This window comes from Telmatherina bonti (genome assembly GCF_933228915.1).
Source record: "Telmatherina bonti genome assembly, chromosome: 7".
NCBI classification, from domain to species: domain Eukaryota; kingdom Metazoa; phylum Chordata; class Actinopteri; order Atheriniformes; family Telmatherinidae; genus Telmatherina; species Telmatherina bonti.
Genome location: NC_136625.1, coordinates 6,785,340 through 6,806,859, shown reverse-complemented (window position 1 = coordinate 6,806,859; position 21,520 = coordinate 6,785,340). Strand labels below are relative to the sequence as shown.

The 21,520-nt window shown below is 41.6% G+C and overlaps 2 protein-coding genes across 2 annotated transcripts in view; one reads left to right on the top strand and one right to left on the bottom strand.

Moving 5' to 3' along the window:
- dnaaf11 (dynein axonemal assembly factor 11) overlaps positions 1–11,891 on the bottom strand; it is a gene marked incomplete at both ends in the record, with an annotated part of 52,336 nt that extends 40,445 nt beyond the window's left edge. Inside the window, 6 exons of the mRNA XM_079243320.1 lie at positions 5,191–5,364; positions 6,693–6,871; positions 6,947–7,119; positions 8,755–8,832; positions 9,640–9,807; positions 11,879–11,891. Of these exons, the coding sequence (XP_079099446.1) occupies positions 5,191–5,364; positions 6,693–6,871; positions 6,947–7,119; positions 8,755–8,832; positions 9,640–9,807; positions 11,879–11,891 (785 nt within the window). The remainder of the gene's footprint in view (positions 1–5,190; positions 5,365–6,692; positions 6,872–6,946; positions 7,120–8,754; positions 8,833–9,639; positions 9,808–11,878) is intronic.
- A 1,233-nt stretch (positions 11,892–13,124) lies between these two features.
- On the top strand, positions 13,125–19,207 carry LOC306758282 (uncharacterized protein). The gene is made up of 4 exons (XM_079243563.1): positions 13,125–13,551; positions 13,813–13,928; positions 16,061–16,172; positions 17,390–19,207. Exons 1-4 carry the CDS (start codon positions 13,248–13,250, stop codon positions 18,142–18,144), a joined length of 1,287 nt encoding a protein of 428 aa, XP_079099689.1. The 5' UTR covers positions 13,125–13,247; the 3' UTR covers positions 18,145–19,207.
- Positions 19,208–21,520: the final 2,313 nt, after the last annotated feature.

Here is a 21,520-nt window from a genome sequence, read left to right as displayed (position 1 = left end):
GGTAAAGACAAGTTGGCAAAGAACCAGTTCAAACTGGATCTTTCTATAGTTTGATCTGACATGCTGACGGACAGACAACAGGATTTCAGGATACTTTTTCAGGATGGAGATCCCACTGCTGATACTTTTATTTAGACCATAGACCGTATATGAAGATGGATGGAGCTTTCGGCGGTTAAAAGTGAAGCCTATCAGAAGTGCATAAAACTGCAGTTCCCCCTTCATCCACTAGGGGCTGCAAAACAGAGTAAATCCCCATAGACTCCCATGTTAAAAAGACCAACTTCACAGCAGAAATAAACATGTTTACAGCAGGAATAAACATGTTTACAGTCTGGTACAAAAATCCATTTCAGGTTTAATAGGTCAGGTTTACCTTCATGACAACTGTAGGGGGGAGTGAATTTTTTTCTAACTCGCCCATTTAAAAGTAATTTAATCTATAAATGCGTCAAATTTAGGGACATGTCCTTTTGATTGACAGGTACCCCGATCTCCCGCTTCAAGTAAGAACGTAGAACAACCGCAGTTTTTAGCTGGTTAACAACGTGACTTAGTTTTAGCCCACTTACTTACATTAGCTGGTTAGCTCCTGTTATGTCCAGGTTAGCTCGGTTAGCTTTCTTAGATACAGAAAGCTAGGAGTTCGCTCGATGTCAATCATCCACCACGACGCTCACAGCCCCCCTCTCAGCTCCACCTCTTTTGCCCATATTTGTATTTTCCAGGCGAGACGACGCGCATGACCCTGCTAAGATGGTGATGGTAGGAACTGCCCACCGAGCTTCAATTCAGCTCTTCAGAAACCTACGGGTGACGTCACGGAGGCTCCGCCCATCTCTTTATATACAGTCTACGGCAGGGGTAGGCAACTCCGGTCCTCGAGTGCCACATTCCTGCAAATGTTAGGAGTTCCCCTGCTGCAACACACCTGGCACACATAAGACCTAATCAGCAGACTCGGTGCAGAGCTTGACATCAAACTCTGCACAAGTCTGCTAATTAGCCATTGATTTAAATCAGGTGTGTTGCATCAGGGAAACTCCTAACATTTGCAGGACTGTGGCACTCGAGGACCGGAGTTGCCTACCCCTGGTCTACAGTTTAGAAAGTTGTAGGAAATGAAAGTGTCACATGATTGTGGCAGCCAATCAGATGCCACGATGCTGCTGCTGTTGGTGATGAAGATTTGCTCGTTTAACGCAGGTTGTTGCAAATCCAGTTTTATTACATTTATCATGAAATTTATTTTATTTAACAATTAATTTGGGGTTTTATCATTTCAAAAAACACATTTTGTATTTCATCCATCCATTTTCTTCACCGCTTAGTTCAGTTCAGGATGGTGGGAAACTGCAGTCTTTCCCAGCGATCACTGGGCGAGAGGCAGGAACACCTGGACAGGTTCGCCGGTCCAATCACGTGGCTTTATTTTTTATTATTGTTTCATTTGCTCATCAGTACAATTTATTGTTGTTTTAAAAGCAAAGTCCTTGAAGGATCCTGGAGACGGCAGGACTGAGACTGTGATGAAGAATGAAGCTGCTCTGGAAGATTTCTGGCCTTGTATGAACCGTCTGTGTTTCCGGCGCTGCATTTACATACAAGATGCTTTAATAAATCACAGGGAACAAAGACGTGAGGACGACTTTTGTGCAGACTTTCCATGACCTGAAGCCACGTTAACTTTATCATAACAATGGAAGTCGGTCGTTTCAGACGGATTCAGAGCGGTGGAAGCAGCGTCCTCCGTCCACCTCTCCCGTCCGTCCAACTCTGACCATCACTTCCAGGATTACTGCATCCCTGGAGTCCAGCAGCTGATTCATTCATCAGAAACGGATTAAAATCCTCTCTGACGTCAGACCCTGCTCGTCACCGAGCAGCTCGTTCATTAAGCTCCTAATTAACCTGCCGGGTGAACCTGAACCTCACACGGTCAGCACGGCTTCCCGCTAAGCTGGTGTTGGTGTCGGATGCTGCAGCTGAACGCCTGTTTTACACCATCATGTGACGGAACAAACAGGTCTGATCACTACAGCTGGAATATGGAGAATCGGCTTCATGTTGGATGTCTGTGGAAACGCGTCATGTTTAGTTTGTAGGGGTTGTAGGAGAACATCTCAGTGTTGGACAGACCTGACCAGTATGGATACGTTTAGTTAGAAACAAACCACGTCCACAGTACGCAGGTCTGGGTTCAGGAACCTACTAAAAATTATTTAAATCCACGTTTGCACCAGTTTCTTTACTTTTCTAGGTTTTTATGTGTGGTTTATGCTTTTAGCCTGTTTCATTTTTACCGTAAAGCTCTTTGGTCAACTTCTGGATGATGTGAAGCGCTGGGTAAATAAATAATAACTAGAACCAGCTATTATTGAAATAATAGCAAATGTGAATGCCCATTTATTGAACTATGCTGAATGATTGAAATGAAATTGCATAAGTATAAGAAATTGAAAAAAAAACTCAACTGACATTTTGTCTATTTGGCCCACATCAGGATTTGAACGAATTACCTCCTGTTTTGAAGCACACTGACTGTACTCACTACACCACTAGGACTCTCGCTTGCATCTAGGAAAAAAGCATTGAAATGTTTTCCAATTAGCATGGGAATGTCTTTTTTTCCACGTCCAGCGGGGTGTAGTTAGCGGGATTGCAAAAACATGTCCCAAGTTCAACTAAAGTCCAGTGAAGATGTGACAGACTATTGTTCAATGTGCAAAACTTTTTTAAAAAAATGTGTTTAAGATTTATCAAAGAGTTGAAACGTTGCAGGAAGCATTGTTGGAACAAATCCTTCATGTTTAACTGAGACATTTGCAAATAAATTCCTTTGCTCCTTGAAGTGTGCAGCTGAGACCATTAGTTCACATTGAGCAGCCTGTAGAACTGCACGCCATCACACAAGCAGCAGCCGACCAACGACAGTGGAGCTATTTGTTAAATGCTGGATTTGAACCCGTGCCTTGTACGTGTACCTTTGTCCCGGTGCACAAAATGGACCAATAGCTGATCTGAATTTTGTTTCGTCCAAACACAGCAATAGATTTCAACACATTGACAAAAACTTGAATACCTTAAATGTTTAAGTTTAACTTAAGTTTAAATGTTACAAAGACCAAAAGTCGTAGAAGATATCTTCTGAATGAACCGGACACTGCAAACTGGTGCAGAGCTCTGAAACCCTGTCGACCAATCACTGTGCTGAATTTTTGCAAGGTCCAATCCACATTTGGTTGGAAGGATTTTCATCTAATCACAAGGCTGAATTTATTTTTACAAAACGCTAAATATCTCAAAAACTACAAAGATTTAAAATAAAAAAAATCGGAGCACACATGTCCTGAAGGAGCTGCACAGTTTAAGATCTGAATGATTGAAGTGACCTGAACGGCGCAGGAGGAGTAGCGCGGCAAAGTTTGGTGGAATAATGATAAAAATGGCCGAACAGGATGCCCCCATGGGCATTCACATTAGTAATAATAATAATCATCATAGTAATAATGTGTAAATACTACTACTGCTAAGCCTAAACTTAAAGCACCTGAGGTGCTGCTTGTGTGAACTCTAATTGACGCATTTGATCGCTAAGATTAGTTTCGTCCAATAATGTCAATTCCAAACACTGATTCCTTTTACCTTTTACTGTCCACCATGTGTATCATGAAAACAGTCCATTAGCGACGATTGTCAGTATAGTGTCCATAGATGGTGGAAGAAAACAATGAACATGCACGACAATGAACGGTCAAAAGACTGTTCACCTTCATACAAGCAACACCTGTTACCTGCACTAAAGTTCCTAGTTAAATCTCCTTTTTTCCGCAGGTCTTCCTGAATAAGTGCAGTTGTACATGCTGATCTGTCTTTCCTGTCCTCTCCACCCCAACCAGTCGAGGCAGATGGCTGCCCTCCCTGAGCCGGGTTCTGCCGGAGGTTTTCTTCCTGTTAAAGGGGAGTTTTTTCCTTCCCACTGTCGCCTCCTGCAGCTCAGGATGGAGGATTGGATCCAAGTCATGACTCGATGCAATCAGTTGGTTTCTATTATAGGATATGTATGAATTGACTTGAAATGATGTGGATGTTAAGTGTCCTGTGACAACATTGCTGTGAAGTGGCACTATACAAATAAAGCTGAATGGAATTGAAATAGGTTGTAACCATAAATGTACAATGCTGCCACCTAGTGCTCAAACAATACGTCTTCATAAAAAATGGCTCCTGCAAATAATAATATGAGTAAATACTAATATGTATAAATAATGATAAAAAATAATAATAAGTGACTTGTCAGATGATGGTTGTCCTACAGCGACATCTAGTGGCTGATATGTAAACTACTGCCAAAGAACCAGAAACCTACTGGGAATCTGATCATTTCCCAGTGGCAGAGGACGTTCATGTTGCCGTTTTATTATGTATTCTTGTATGGAAATAGTTTATATAAATACAGGCAGTCTGATCTGTTTTCTGTTTCATTTTGCTTCTTTTGTCTCTTCACACTTCTCGTTTTACCTTTCTGTCTCTCTCCTTCCGTCTCCTGTCAGGTTTGGTATGAATACTTCAGTTAACGGCACAGCTGATAAATAATAATACAGATATAATAATAAAAATGATAAAAAGCAGCAAATGTGTCTGGCAAAATCTGGCACAAAGACAACTTCTGCACATTATGATGCTGAATAGGACGTGGAAAAATAAAATGAAATAAAATAAAATTTAATAAAATTAAATAAAATAGAATAAAATAAAAATCAAAATTAAATTAAATAAATGAAAAATAAAATAAAATAAGACTTGACAAAAACTGGGGTAACTTTGTGTCTAAAAAGAAAAATTCAGCTTTAAACTGTGTTTTGTTTGCTTGTTTTCCATGTCTGGGATTTTATTTTTTACCAAAATAAAAGAGCAAAATTCTGCAGGAATGTTGAATTTATGGGATTTTCCAGGAAACTTTGGGTTTCATCATCATCATCATCATCATCATGTCTGAAGATAGAAGCTGAAACATTTCTTGTCAAGTTTTCTAAAATAAAAAGTGAATCTTCAGTATTTTGTGACTTATGTTAGTTTCTTCAGGTTGTGAAAGCGTTTGTTTTGTACGCCATGCGGCGTTTCCTCCGACACCTGGATGATCAGCAGCAGCAGGAGCTGCTTTGAAGGATGAAGGTGGAGATAACGTACCTCTCCGCTGCCCTCCTCTTCTCCTGCAGGTGGCGGTGGGCCTCCAGACGAGACTCGGGGGTGAAGGAACACGGCGTGTGCCAGAAGGCCTGCTCCCGTTCCTCCTCGTCCGTCTCCGGCCTCCTGGTGCTCTGATCCTGCTCCTGGTTCTCCTTATTCTCCCCCGACCCCGGACTGAGGAGGAGGAGGAGGATTCAGAGGCATGTCAGGTGATGAAGGTGCAAACATTCACCTGCTTCACCTCTGCTGAACAGAGGTGGAAATTCCTGATCCAGAAAGTAAAAGTCCAGTCCGGCAGCAGTTCCGACCAAACCAGCTGGATTTAATGAGCAGAGTTTATTTTCCAGGTAAACCAGCCTGTTAGTAAAAACGCTTGTTCTAAATGTACAGGTAGATCCAAAAACATGGCAGGACTTCTATGTCTGGACCAGGAATTTCCACCTCTGCTGCTGAACAGGCTGGAAATGCTGACTCTGTTTTACATTTAGTCCTGACCACAGACTCTATATAAAAAGATGGGCGGAGCCTCCGTGACGTCACCCGTAGGTTTCTGAAGAGCTGAATTGAAGCTCGGTGGGCGGTTCCTACCATCACCATCTTGGCAGGGGCATGCGTGTCGTCTCTCCCGGAAAATACAAATATGGGCAAAGAGGTGGAGCTGAGAGGGGGGCTGTGAGCATCATGGTGGATGATTGACATCGAGCGAACTCCGAGCTTTCTGTAGCTAAGCGCTAACCGAGCTAACCTGGAGATAACAGGAGCTAACCAGCTAATGGAGGTAAGCGGGCTAAAGCTAAGTCACGTTGTTAACCAGCTAAAAACCGCGGTTGTTCTACGTTCTTCTGACTTGAAGCGGGAGATCGGGTACCTGTCAATCAAAAGGACACGACCCTAAATATGCCGAACTTCTAGATTAAATTACTTTAAAACGGGCGAGTTAGAAAAAAATTCACTCCCCCCACAGTTGTCATGAAGGTAAACCTAAACCAGGCTGTAAACATGTTTATTCCTGCCGTAAACATGTTTATTCCTGCCGTAAACATGTTTATTCCTGCCGTAAACATGTTTACTTCTGCCGTAAACATGTTTATTTCTGCTGTAAACATGTTTATTTCTGCTGTAAACATGTTTATTTCTACTGTAAACATGTTTATTTCTGCTGTGAAGTTGGTCTTTTTAACATGGGAGTCTATGGAGATTTGCTTTGTTTTGCAGCCCCTAGTGGATGAAGGGGGAACTGCAGTTTTATGCACTTCCACATAGGCTTCACTTTTAACCACCGGAGCAAGCCTCCATCTTTCATATATGGTCTATGTTCCTGACATTACACTAATGGCTTCGCTACAATCCAGACGTTTCGGGCACAACTTCCTCAGTTCCTTCCTTTTCTTTATGTTTATTTCAGACTCGTTGATCTGTTACTAGAACTTAACCGGCTCTGGAGTGGGTTAGCGGTTTAGTTGCCATGGTGATTAACCCTGGCAACCGGTCTCTGGACTCACACTGCGTTGCCGACGTTGATGTCCTCACTTCCTGTCTCCTTCCTCTGCGCCTCCTCCTTCTCCACGGCTCTCCTCTTCAGGTATTCCCTCTCCTGCTCCCCGACCTGCCTCCTGACCTCCTCCAGACCCTGGGAGGCTCGGATCCTCTCCGACCGGCTGATCTCCATCCCGTCCAGCCACTGAGGATGCAGACAAACCAGCCAGGGGGGTGAGCCCAGAATAAAACATGGGAACCAGCAGGGAGGAGGACGTACCTTGAGCTGAGGCAGCGACGCCACCACAAACTGCCTGTAGCCGTCAAACTGAGTGCAGGGGTTCCCCACCAGGAACAGCTCCCGCAGGAGGACGTTGTGCTTCAGGGACTCCACACTGCTCAGGCGGCCCACGAAGTTCACCGTCAGGTCCAACTTGTGGAGGCTCTCGCAGCCTGGAGGACGACAGCGCTCAGCTTCTTCTCACGTTTGTGTTTCCTGGTTACAGGCGGCGTTTGGCTTTACGGCTCCCCCGACTCCCCACCGCCTGCCTCCCTCCTTCCAAACCAAACCTCAGTAAATAAACGAGCCCTAAAGGAAGTCGCTTTACGTCTACATGCAGATTTTTTTATCTGAAAACTTTCTGCTTTAAAATACCCACGATGTATGGAATCAGATTTGTTTCAGGATCTCCAAGCAAAAGTTTTTAAAACTCAAGAAAAAAACAATTAAAACCAAAAGTTCTAAAACTTCAGTAAAATAAATGATCTCAAAATCAAAAATTATCAATCGTGAAAACTGTTAGGCTTTTATTTGGTTAAATTGAGTTGTTTTGTTTGCAGTTTCCTCTTCTTCTTTCTCTCTTCTCTCTATTTGGTTGCGCGTCACAGTCTTTGGTTTTGATTCTTGATTGTTTGGTTTAATTTCTAACACAAACCTTTCATGGGCGGGCTCTTTTCAGGGGCGCATTCTGATTGGCTGGTGAGTTTTTGAGTGACACAGCTGTAGCCGGGATGTTGTTTAAACCCTTGTATATGTATGTCAAATTCAGCTTTGAGTTATGTTTACACCCATGTCTGTTTTATCACTAAGTGAGCAGTTTGCATCAGTTTCTAGATACAAGTCAAGAGTAAATTTTTATGGGGAAGTGTTGTAACTACTGTGTGCTGAAAAGTGAAAGTAGCTGAGTTCATGAGGATTCAGAAGGAAACGTTTAACTCATCTTTTAATGGTTGTAAGGATCTTTACACTGTTATGGTTAAGCAGCACAGATGAACGCTGATGATTAAAGAAAATGACCATTAAACAACAACAATTCCACTGTTTCAAATTATCTGTCAGAGAATCAGAAGTAGTTTTAATTTTCAACTCCTTAAACTTCCTAAGAAAGTGTTTGTACATCTCATTGGGCTACAGCTGTGTCACTCCAAAACTCACCAGCCAATCAGAACGCGCCCCTGAAAAGCACCCGCTCCTGAAAGGCTTGTGTCAGAAATTAAACCAAACAATCAAGAATCAAAACCAAAGACTGTGAAGCGCAACCAAAACAGCGAGAAGAGAGAAAGAGGAAGAGGAAACTACAAACAAAACAACTCAATTTAACTAAATAAAAGCCTAATAGTTTTCATAATGATTGATCATTTTTGATTTTGAGATAATTTATTTTACTTAAGTTTTAGAAAGTTTTAGTTTTAATTGTTTGTTTTTTTTGCTTGAGTCTTAAAAAGTTTTGCTTGGAGATTCTGAAACAAATCTGATTCCATACACGACGCACATCTGCCAAGTTCCCCAGCAGGCAGGATGAAACGCCTCTTTGTTTAGTTTTTTATCTTTAATCCTAAAACTTGATGGTTTGTTTGTAACTCAGGATGAACCCGAACACAGAGCAGCCCGTCTCTCCGCATATTTGTCAAGATAATCCAGATAAAACCTCCATCCCTGGACCCCAGAGGTCGAGTTAAACCTCCTACAGACCTCAGGAAAACCTTCCTGCGCTGAAAAGATCAAACCAAACACTGAGTTGTTCACTAAAATCCAACCAATCAAACAAAAAATACAGAGAAACAGCAGCTTCCACTCTGTACACTGACCTTCAAGGTTTTCAATGACTTCAATGTTGTTCAAGGCCAGATTCAAGTACTCCAGCTTCTTCAGGCGGCCGACGTTTTCTGCAGGAGGAAACGGGACTGAAGCAGTCGCAGCAAACGCTGGGATTCCTGCTGCTCAGACACGTCTGCGTAAAGCTTCGTTTAACGTCTGAACTGTTGTCATTTCTCTGGATGAAACTCAGATTCAGTTTGTTTTCACGGTTTCAACTAAAAACTGCTTCACAGAATAAAAAACGGAGATAAAAACGTCCAAATATCTGCAACATTTAGACCCTCAGAAGATAAAACCTCAGCTGTGCTCATATTTATTCATTAAAGAAGGAAAAAAACAGCTGCCTGTAAAATAAGCTGAAACTGACTAAAGTAATAATAAATAAAAATTTTATGAAAATCATCACATTATTTTCTAATTCTGGTTCAATAGAAATATTTTTTTAAAAAGCAAAGAATAAAGATAATTTATTACATATTCCATCAGTCATAAAGTAATATTTAGTTGAAGAATCCTTTAATGTTTCCGCTCCAGTCAGGTGTTTTCTGTTCCTCTTAGTCAGACTTCTGCACCTGTTGGCAGGTATTTTGTCCCACTGTTCAACAGAAAAGTCTCTAATTTGTTCAGGACTAATTTGTTTGTTTTTCTTTCTTCAACTAAATTAAATGAAAAAACAGTGTCTTATATTACTAAACTATATTGTTGCAAATTTTTATTTATTGTTCCTTTTTTAAGTCTCCAGTTATTTGAGTGACTGTTGTAAATTCAGCTTTTCTTTAATGAAAGGGGATGAATACATATGAGCACAACTGTATGAGCGTCTAAGCTGAGAGTCCAGATGTGTGAAACATTTCCACTGACTTGTCGCATCTCACCGATCCTGGGGATGAGGTTGTTCTGCAGGTAGAGGATCTTCAGGTCTCGGCACCACCGGTCCACGTGCTCGATCCTCTCGATGTCCTGCTGGTGCAGAGAAATTTCCTCCAGGGAGAAGATCTCGCAGTCGTTGTGTTCAGCCCGCCGGCGGACCATGTCCTCCGTGACTGGAGGCAGAAACACACAGCAGGGGATTTATTCACACTGAGGAGGTTTGTCTCTGCAGAGGAGCTTCCTGGCCATGATGGAGGAAGGTTAACATCAACAGAATGACTTTAATGCTGTCGGTTCAGATGCATTCGTCCTGGGAGAGTTTCTTTCCCAGAGTTAGAGAGTAAACAGGTGAAAAGTGGACATGTCACACAGGAACATGTGGTTATTCTCACACATCTACTGAGCATGCATGGTTTTAAATGCAGCTGCACGTCTCCTCTGTATCTGCTTTTAAATCTGTACTGAAGACCCGTTTGTTTGAGCGGCTTTTTCTGCACAATAAGTTGACTTTTTAGATCGGATTTTATTTCAGTTGTTTTAAATTTATTGCTTTTATTTTTTTTAAATTGTTTTTAGATGTCTGTAATTTTTTTTATAAGTTGTCCTAATGTATGTTATTTATTCTGGGTTTTTTTTAACACCCCCCCCCCCACACACACACAATGTGGCACTTTGGTCAACGTTGTTGTTTTTAAAGTGTCTTATAGATAAAGTTGTATTGTATTAAATAACAGTCATGCAAACCAGGAATTTATCAGGAGGACAAAAAAAAGTGGGATCAGGAGTTTTTCTAGGAATAAAACTTTGTTTGATGAGTTTAAAGCTTTTTAAAGCACCTGCTGGGACAACAGGCGTCACTTCATTAGGAGGAGCTATTTAATAAAACTATTTCATAAAATAATATTTAATAAATCATATTTAAATATTTAAAAAATAGTATTTAATAAAAATTATAAAATATTCAATAAATATTTACATTTTTTTTTTAAAATTAATGAAATCATAAAATATCAATAACTATAATATTTAAATATTTGATAAAATCACGATGTGATAAGATAAGTAAAACAACAATAACTCAACAACAACAATAACCTAAGTTATTTCTAAAAGGAGATTATGCCAGCGGTGTTTAAAGTTAAATAAAACTACTTAAAGGTCAAATTATTGGTTTTCAATCATCGCCTCGTGAAACTTCCTGAAAAAAAAAACGTTGCTTAAAGTTAAAAATAAATACATAAAAGAAATAACACAAATAAACTAAGAAAGTCTCAAACAACCAGTCTGCAACGCTAACAGTAGGAATACAGAGAAAACTGTTCAAACTAAGCAGATATTTCTAGTTTTATTCGCTATAAACTCACTATAAACCATCTTCTTCTCTGTTGTCGCTCGTTGCTGTGGAAACCGAGTTAGTGCTACGTTTAGTGACTGTCGGAGGATTGAACACTCAAAATAAAAGTCACCCGTTTGTAAACAATCAGAGTAAAATAAAGGCATATGTTTTTGTTAATTATGCTTTAATATTACATTAATTATATTTGTTATATAACTGTGCTGAAAAAGTAAATCAGCAAAGTACCATTTCAGGTTTCAAGCTGACTGATGAATATGAATTTAAATGAATAATTTCCACTTGAAATAAATTGGAAATTAGATTAATACATTTATATATTGAAAATGTAATTGTATTATATATCACTTTCCACTTCTTGTTTTAAAAAAAATTGGGGCTCACAGATTAGATTTCATGCAGTTTGTACTTACTTTAAAAAGCTTTAATGATTGTCGTTCTAATCAGTGATTCTTTTTTTTTTCTGCTTTTTTGCTCATGTGCAGCCCAGTCCTTGTACACGACTATTTACAGAGTTTATTTTGACAAAACCACATGAGGAAAGTGCAGAAGGAAAAAAGTGCCAGAGATGATCAAAACAAATAAATCTTAGCCTCAACGCATCACCAGAAATGTTTGACCATAAAACTCAGATTCTTTCAGGCCCAATTTGTCCTGCAGCATCCTGAAGCTCAGGACAGGGTCTTTGGCTGTTTCTAAGCACAAGTCTTCATCATTTACACATCACCTTCATGTGTTTCTTCATGTTTAAGATCACATTCAGTTTTGGCATTTAATATATCTGCTTCAAGAGATGATACTCATGTTTTATTAATATGCTGGGAAAAAAAAACTTATCCTGAAGTAATTAATTAATTGACCGGTTTTTAATTAAATTAGCCTTAACCCACTTGCTGCCACCATCATTAGTGTCCTTGATGTGAAAATGTAAATGGATGAACATGACTGGATGCACAATATGGGACCCAGTGTAGTCAGGGGTTACGCGGGTATAAACAGAGTATACAGAGTACACACACTTCTTTTTCTGTCAGAATTGAGTATACCCACCTGTAATTGCCCTGTGATGCTGCTTTTACAATTACAAACATCCCTACACATGTACCTACATTGCCCAGCAGCTCAGATAAGGTTACCAGTATGCTACACTGGTGCATTTAGCCATCAGCTGCATTAACTTTAGCCTGAATAAAGACATAATACATATAAATATGTCTATGAGCCTGTCTCTCTCCAGTCTGCGTGCCAGTACTGGTTTAGTTATTCAATAACTCTTCCTCCCTGAAACCGAAGAGCAGAAATGATGTGATGATGAGCAGATATACTGATGTCCTACATGTCATCGTTTCTGAAACTGCATTTTCTGGGCTACTTTTACTCTTTTTTGGTTTTTTTTGTTTGTTGTTTTAATAAAAAAAAGGGCAAAGGGGGACCACTACACCACTGATGGAACCGAAACACCTTTTTTTTTTTTTTTTTCTAACAAAAGACATACGTTGTAAATACTAGATATTGTTATAGAGAAAATTTTGAAACAGATTTGTCTCATCAGTTTCTTAAAACAATATTTCTATGTGAAAGGCACATCCACATGAAAAGAACACCCAGTCTTTTTGTCGTAGTAAACATTGCTTTTACTAATTTAGGGAATAAACAAGCCTCTTTTTTTAAGTCAAGGGGTCAGCATATATTCGGGCTGTGATGATACGCTTTTGTCCCGATTCGATTCAGATTTATTTGGGTGCCGATTCAATTTAAATGACAATACTCACTATATTACAGATTTTAACAGATTTAAAAACAAAATAAATGTATAAAACTTATTTTTTGCTCATAATTTTTCTTGAATTGAATTAGGAAACTAAATGGGCATCTGGTTGTTTTACAGGATTTTTGGATGACATTTATGACAGCTAACAAGGTGAGAGTGAATATACAAACTTGTAGAGGGGAGTGGGACTTGCAGGAAAATCTTAAATTCTTGGGCCTTGCAGTGTTAAAGGAAGCCTTAGAAATGACTAGATTTGGTTTTCTTTACACTGAAAAGCAGATTTGAACGCACCACCTAATGATCTTTTGAACTTTTATTGTGAAAGCGGTTTCCGGAAGCGCGTTGACACGCTGTGGAGAAGGGAACCGAACCAAACAACGACCCGCAACCCGACAGGTAACCCGCCGCGACCCTGGACAAGTTCCTGGACGGTGTTCCCGCTGCTCTCCGCGCCACAAACCTGCTTGTTTGTGTTGTTTCCCATCAAAATGACGAGTTTCAAGACGTTTCAGTCCCAGCTGACGTCCATCATGGAGGCGCTGACCAAGGCGGCGGTGGCGGAGATCTGCGGGCTGCTGGATGACAGCTACGCCGGGCTGCAGCTGGAGATCTCCCGCAGCCACAAGGAGAACGAGGCGCTGCGGAGGAAGCTGGAGCTCATCGAGTCCATCATCGCGCGGGGCCACCGGGGGGATGCTGCGATGGTGGGCTATGGTGGGCCGGAGGAGGAGGAGGAGGAGGAGGAAGAGGAGGAGGAGGGAGGTGATGGGGAGCTGGTGCATTTTAATCCCGGTGAGTTGCGGGGCCTTTTAGCACAGAAAAGGGGAGGGAGGTTCACCATGTCTCTGCGATATTTTCACATAAAGGACGCCGATGATGGCGGCAGGAAGTGGGTCGAGATAAACTGATAAACTTCATCATGAAACTATCGATAGATTGATTTGTTACGTCTGAAACAAGTGATGGTGATTGATAAATGATATACTTGTGTTTGCGTCCCACAAAAGGTCCTGATCCACATAAACCTGAGTTATTTTTATGTTTCTGACCCAGAACTCGCCTTACCAGCTGGACTGCGCTCCAAGCATCCCAAAGCCTTGAACCTCAGAGGATGTGAACGGGTTCCAGTGCTGGAGGCGACCACAGAGACGACTCCAGCCATGACACGGGTCAGATCACATCTGCTTTCACCTTATGGAAGAGTTTTCATGTAAACACACAGGACAAAAAACTTTTAGAAAGACTCGCTGGTTAGGGTGTCAAGATTGGGTATAAAAGGAGCATTCATCAAATGTTTAGTCTCACCAAACAAGAATGGTCCAAACATGGTCAGTGGATATATTAGTATGTTTTAAATGAATGCAAAAAAGTGTAAAGAAATCTGATTTCAACAGAAAAGAACACCATGGAGAAAGAAAAAAGCTAATTTAAGAGTTTTTAGTCCAGAAATTAAATAAGAGTTGTAAAAAGAAGCAGCAATACATGTACCTCTGGACATCGGCTCATCTCAAATGAACAGAAAGACAATAAACACGTGTCCTATGGACAAGATTTCAGGGGAAAAACTGATGCCTGCTTCGACATATCGAAGATGAGACGGATCATCCAGGATGTTATCAGAGAAAGCTGAAAAGCTAGCATATTTTCTGTATTACCACAGTTATTGCTTCTTTATGTAAACAGTGCACAGACTGCCAAAATTCAGACCATTGAGCTCCTGAGCACCCAACTGCAGCTACAAACTTGTAATGCGAGGTTATAGCTGTCCAGAAGGTAGTTGCTGATTGGATCGATCAGGTGAATACCCAGTCTACCTGGAGGTAGGGTGACCAGATTTTCTCTCACCAAATGTGGGACAAAGACTGAAAATGTGAGATTCCACTCTGCCATGACAAAGTTTAAAATTAAAAACAACTTTCTATTCTGCTCTTTGGTAATAAAATTACTAACCAAACGTAACAAATCTGTTATTATAAAGCCTTCTGAGTAGCACATTTTTTGAGACTCGGATTTTTGTGCTATTTCACCCGCCGTGTGACACGTAAAAAATGACAAACCGTCTCACAGTCTCCTCGACCAGGTTTAACCCAGGAATATATGCTTTCCCGGTCTTTGTTATAACATTTTCTTTTCTTCTTCGCTACGATCGTCTCCCTGTCCTCCATGATCGATCGGTGTATTTATTTATTTATTTATTTTCGTTAGTGGGTGAACCGGTGCATCCCAGATTCAATTCAATGCAACTTTATTTGTATAGCGACACTTCACAACAATGTTGTCACAGGACACTATACATACACGAATCAACATACACATCATTTCGAGCCAATTGATACATATCCTATAATAGAAACCAACTGATTGCATCGAGTCATGACTTGGATCCAATCCCCCATCCTGAGCTGCACGCGGCGACAGTGGGAAGGAAAAAACTCCCCTTTAACAGGAAGAAAACCTCCGGCAGAACCCGGCTCAGGGAGGGCAGCCATCTGCCTCGACTGGTTGGGGTAGAGAGGACAGGAAAGACAGATCAACATGTACAACTGCACTTATAGAGATGTTATAGATGTGCTTTAAGTCCCGCCTCTTAGTTTGATTCACGAGTGTCAATCAAATCAGCAGGCGGTGTGATGTGACAGCCGTCAAATATTTTGCCACACACAATTAGTAAAAGCCTGTTTTGTTTTTTTTCTTTCACAAAAGTGAAGACTGGTCGTAACAATGCGGGACAGTGCCCCGTTTTGTGGGATGTGTGAAAAGTAATAGGAAGTGCGGGACTATCCCGCACAAAGCGTGAAATCTGGCCACCCTACCTGGAGGCCATTTTTACACGTCTCCAATGTGTGTTAGCATCAGCCAGGCTAATGACTAGCATAGTTAGACTGGTGACCTGGATTGGTGACTGCTGGGCATTAGCATGGAAGGACCAGCTGAAAACCTGCTGAGTCATGTAGCATCCCAAAGCTAACCGAATTAGCTGCCGCGTTAGCATGGCACTAGCATGCAGAATGTGCGGTATGCTGCTGACGTGGTTGGAACTGCAGTTTCTTCTTATGGTTCACGTTGATCGATAAGTTTTAGACCACGTCCACACAGAGACGAGTCCAGGCGTCCCCTGAGGTGTTTTAATCGTTTTGGATCCACCGTTTTGCAACCTGAAACAATAAGAGCCAGTGTCTTGGTTGAGAACCGGTTACTATAGCAACAACAGTGAAATGTCTACAAGACGACAGACAGTCCTAGTTTTACTAAGCAGGCGGTAGAGAAGCTCCAGAAAGTACTTAACAGTTTCTTTTCCCAGGACTCTCCAGAGGAGCCGGTCCGAATGGATCAGGACGTCGTCGTGATCAAAGAGGACAAAGAGAACCTGAAGAGCGACGACGATGCTTACCACCTGCTTCTGAACGAGGACGGTAGGTCCAGTTTCGTTCAGCCGCTCTGAAGACGACGTTCTGCGATGTCTCTGGGTTGTAGTTGTCAGACAACTATATGTATGGGGGGGAACCAGCAGGATGGCAGATCAGGATGACGGATCAGGATGACGTTTGAGGTTGTTGCTAGGGGTTACCAACACGTCCTGGTTCAGTTACTATTCGTAAATATAAAAAAATGAATTTTTAATAATAATTAAAGGACAGAAATGCAGCAGGAACGTAAGTCAAGAACATAAGAGGTTCTACACTGGTCCATCCCGATAAAAGTGTCCAGGCGGCAAACTGGAAGCTAGCAGGGAGCTAGCAGCTAGTTTAGCGCTTAAACCTTATATCTCGTAAAATCTTGTCAATCGGACAAGATTTTAATTGCAGCCAATGCAAGGTAGCCACGTAGCATTTTGGGGTTTTTACATGCTCTGGAGAATTTGTTTTTCTCCCTCGTTTTCTTTACTCTGTTTGTTGGCCATCTTTACCGGAAACGAGCTGGTCACATGACCCCGACGTCACATCCGGGACACGTAAATGTGAAAAAAGTGTTTCCATTACATATATGCGATATGTTTCTGTATCAAAATGTCTGAGAAGTCACGTCAGAGTGAAAAACTTTGATATTTTACTGACTTATTTTTTCAAAAATGGTTTTTTTTTCCACTGTCATATTTAGCTTTTGCGTGATTCTAGGTGTAATGGAAACGCTGCTGCGGTCACTGAGCGTGAGATTTCCTCATCTGGTCTGAAAGCAGCGTTTGGGAACATTTTGGTTTTTATGGACACGAGACGAGACCTGGATGAGACTTCCTGCGTATGGAAGCTGTTTAACACCAAAATAAAATCCTGATAACGCTCCAAACGTGACCGCAGATCTGTTCAACCCAGTTAGAGGAGCTTGTTAATAACTATTGCAAACTTTTCCCTACAGATTCCAGGGAAAAATTGAAAGATTATATGAAAAACATCTTGATTTGTTGGTTTATTTCTGGTTCCACATAACATGGTATAAATGTAGCCGCGGAGTGAGACGAAATCTCAGTGTGGAAAAGAGATGTGTCAAAATTAGCGGTTAGCATGTAGCGCGTCGTCGTGTTTACGATCGTGTTTATGATCATTGAAAACCCAGATCGTACTGAGATTAAAATCCGATAAATCGTCCAGTTCTACTGCATGTGACGGAGTTTCTTTCTGCTATTTGTCTTCAGGGACCGAGGCGCTGCCGTCAGAAGGGTCCCACAGCGACGATGGCCCGTCTGGGATGAAGATGTCCCCCTCAGCCGGCGAGATGTCGACCTGGAGCCGGATCAGACCATCAGAGACTCGGGGGTCTCACAGTGCTCCCGGGTCTCCGGCGGTCGCTGAAAGCTGCTCCTCAGACTACGTGTTGGATCTGGCCTCGGAGTCCGACTGCGATGCGCCATCCGAGTCCAAGAAGCGGTTCCTGCTGGGGTCGGGAGGAGGTCCGGCCCCGCTGCCCAGACCGCCAGAGGCCAAGCGAGGATCGTCTCTGATTGGCTCGCTGCCCTACGACACCGAGCTGGATCTGAGCTCCTCGTGGAGCGGCCTGCACAGCATGGTACCCGTCTCCCACCCGCCGTATATGAAAGTGGACTGCCGGACGGCGCTCCTGCCGCTCCACGGGTCCAGACTGGACCCTCTGGACCTGAACAGGTACTGCAGGGACAGGCGCTTCGTCTGCAGCTACTGCGGCAAATGCTTCACGTCGTCGCGGAGTCTGGAGACGCACGTGCGCGTTCACACCGGCGAGCGGCCGTACAGCTGCGCTCAGTGCGGGAAGCGCTTCACACAGTCGGGTCACCTGAAGACGCACCAAAGCGTCCACACCGGAGAGCGGCCGTTCGCCTGCGAGCACTGCGGGAAGCGATTCGCCGGGAAGCAGAACCTGAAGATCCACCAGCAGAAACACCACACGGGCCAGCACAATGCCGCTCCGGTTTAATCCGGTTTAATCCGGCTACATCCGGCCGCTCCAGTTTGATCCGGCTACATCCGGCCGCTCCAGTTTGATCCGGCTACATCCGGCCGCTCCAGTTTGATCCGGCTACATCCGGCCGCTCCAGTTTGATCCGGCTACATCCGGCCGCTCCAGTTTGATCCGGCTACATCCGGCCGCTCCAGTTTGATCCGGCTACATCCGGCCGCTCCAGTTTGATCCGGCTACATCCGGCCGCTCCAGTTTGATCCGGCTACATCCGGTTTAATCCGGTCGGCAGAAGGAACTGCAGGAACTTTTCCTCTTTGTCTTATAGAGTTTGTTTTTGGTTTTTTAGAAGAAACTGCTTTACGTAGAAGATGACGGGACTGTTTTTGTGATCTGAACCGGGTTTACTGATGCAGAGAAACTTCCAGCCGGATCCAGACCAGTTCTTCCCTCTTTTCTGGATCCGACCAGATGAAAACAGCTGGAAGCAGCGTGTGATGTTTATTTGAAAATAAATAAGAGGAAAAACTTTCTGCTGATTTTTACAGGAAATAAAAAGTCATTTTTACTTCATGGGGAAAAACTGCCTCACATCTATGTTAACTTCAACACTTTTGGGGTGAAACTGTGGACTTTTCAGCCTCCGTACATCATTAAGTACATAGTTTAAAGTATTTTAACCCTTTAAATTCCAACTTTGACATGTCATTGTTTCATCACATTTGCATTTAAATGGTTAAATCAATTTCCGAACAGATTTGGTATTTTAGATTTAGTCATTTCTGATTTTTTTTTGTTTTGTAAAAGTCTGAGAAACTTGCCATTTATTATTTATTTATTAAATTAATTTATAATACAGTATATTTAGAATGAACTTTAAATAGAATCTCCATCCCGCCAACGTTTGTTCATAGAAAATAACATTTCCAAACAAACTGGTATTTAAAGGGTTAAAGTAGCTTTAATAACCAGATATTTGGTACGTTTTTGATGAAGACTCAAGTTGATTTGAAGGTATTAGAAAAAATGAAAAGTTATTTAAAAGTAGTTTTTGGGTTGTTTTACTTAAAGTAGTCGAGTAAGGTGACCCACAAGTGTTTCAGGATTTATTTCTCATTCATGGCAAATCTCAGAATAAAGCTGCTTCCTCTTCTGGATGAGTCCCTGGTGGTTCCTGTGGTGGCCTAACTGGGTTCTGGACCCGGTTGCTGGTTGTCCAGGTCCGGAGAGACCTCTAGATCTGCTTCTGATCACTGGATGATATTTGCAGAGAAATGTAATAAAGTGGAAAGTAGGGAAGTTGAAGTTAATAAATAACTCAATGTGAAACTAATTTTATTCTCACTTTTATTTAAATGTAAAAAAAAAAAAAAATTCTAAATAAAGTTAAAAATAACTTTAATAAACTAAACAATCCAGATTTTATAACATTTCTCATGTTTATGTAGTCATGACGGTGTTGGTGAGAAAACTGGCAGTAAAACAGGTGTCGGATTGTTAAGACTGTTTGTGGTTGGGTGGGGGTCAATCTGGGGGTCCTGAAGTACAAACCACAACTAAAAGTGAGGGGGAAAAAAATACTAAAAATTAAAGATAATGGGAAATTTAAAAATAAAAATGTCCTTCAGTTTTTTTTAATCATTTAATTAGTTTTTCAATTTTTGTTTCTGTTGCATTTAAAAAAAAATTTTAATAGGTGTGTGTGTGTGTGTGTTTGTTCAGCTCTGGAACAGCTGCAGTAAAGAAATGAAATAATGTCAACCAATAGGAAAATTCAAACAACTGATTAAAGATGAGATAATTAAAAGTTATGAGGTAAACGGTTATTTTTTAAAACAATGTATGTTGATTTCTCTGATTTATTGCGTGTATTACGACTGTATACTGTTTAAGTTTCATTGTAGCGGAGTTTAATGTGTATTACCATCTTTTTCATGCTGTGAAAATTTTACGGTGTCATTGACAAGGGCGTTTTGGAATAGATAAGTGCCCAACTTCTTCCAAAAGCCTTTTTCAAACTTAAGAAGCTTGTTTTGTTTGTTATTTGTTGTAACTAGACTGTATATAAAGAGATGAGCGGAGCCTCCGTGACGTCACCCGTAGGTTTCTGAAGAGCTAATTTGAAGCTCGGTGGGCGGTTCCTACCATCACCATCTTGGCAGGGGCATGCGCGTCGTCTCTCCCGGAAATGACAAATATCCAATCCAATCCAATTTATTTATAAAGCACCGTTAAAAACAACAAAGTTGACCAAAGTGCTGTACAGAAGAAACAATAAAACATACATATTTACATCATAATGGGGCATCAGCACATTGTTAATAGTAAAACAACCCTTTAAATTAGTCAAACGCCAAAGAGAAAAAATGAGTCTTCAGACAAGACTTAAAAACAAGAAGCGATTCAGCCTGTCTAATGTACAGGGGCAGCTTATTCCACAACTTGGGACCAATAACAGAAAAAGCTCGGTCACCTCTCAGTTTACACTTCGTCTTAGGAACCACAAGCAGAAGTTGATCTGTGGACCTCAGAGAGCGTGTAGGGGGGTAACCTCACCAGCAGGTCTGACAGGTAGCGAGGGGCCAGACCGTTCAGGCATTTAAAAACAAATAAAAGAATCTTAAAATCAATTCTGTAACGGACAGGGAGCCAGTGAAGGGAAGACAAAATTGGTGAAACATGGTCAGACTTTCGAGATCCAGTTAAAAGACGCGCTGCAGCGTTCTGCACCAGCTGCAGCCGTGCGAGAGAGGACTGACTGATCCCACAGTACAGGGCGTTACAATAGTCAAGCCGTGTAGTTACAAAAGCATGGATCAAAATTTCAAAATCATGTCTTGAGAGTGAGGACCTTATTTTTGCAAGCTGTCTCAGGTGGAAAAAACTTGCTTTCACCACAGCACTAATTTGTTTGTCCAATTTAAGTTCCTGATCCATTTTCACACCAAGATTGCAGACAGTAGGCTTAAACTGTGACAAGGATCCAAGGTTAACTGAGACAGCATCACCAACACTGCTAGGTCCAAGAAGAAGAACCTCTGTTTTTTTTATCATTAAAATGCAAAACATTTATTGACATCCAAATTTTAATTTCATCAATGCACTTTAAAAGTTCAGTGGCACTGAAGCTTTCTTGATGTTTGGGGGAATGTAAATTTGGCTATCATCAGCATAAAGATGAAAAGACACACCAAGCCTTCGGAGAATAGACCCCAGCGGCAACAGATACAATGAAAAAAGGAGCGGACCAAGGATTGATCCTTGCGGCACGCCACAATTCAAGGGGGCCGAGGATGAAGCAAAGTCACCCAATCTCACACAAAAACTCCTATCTGCTAAGTAGGAACGGAACCACTCCAAGGCAGCCCCGTGAATGTCCACTGTGTTCTCAAGT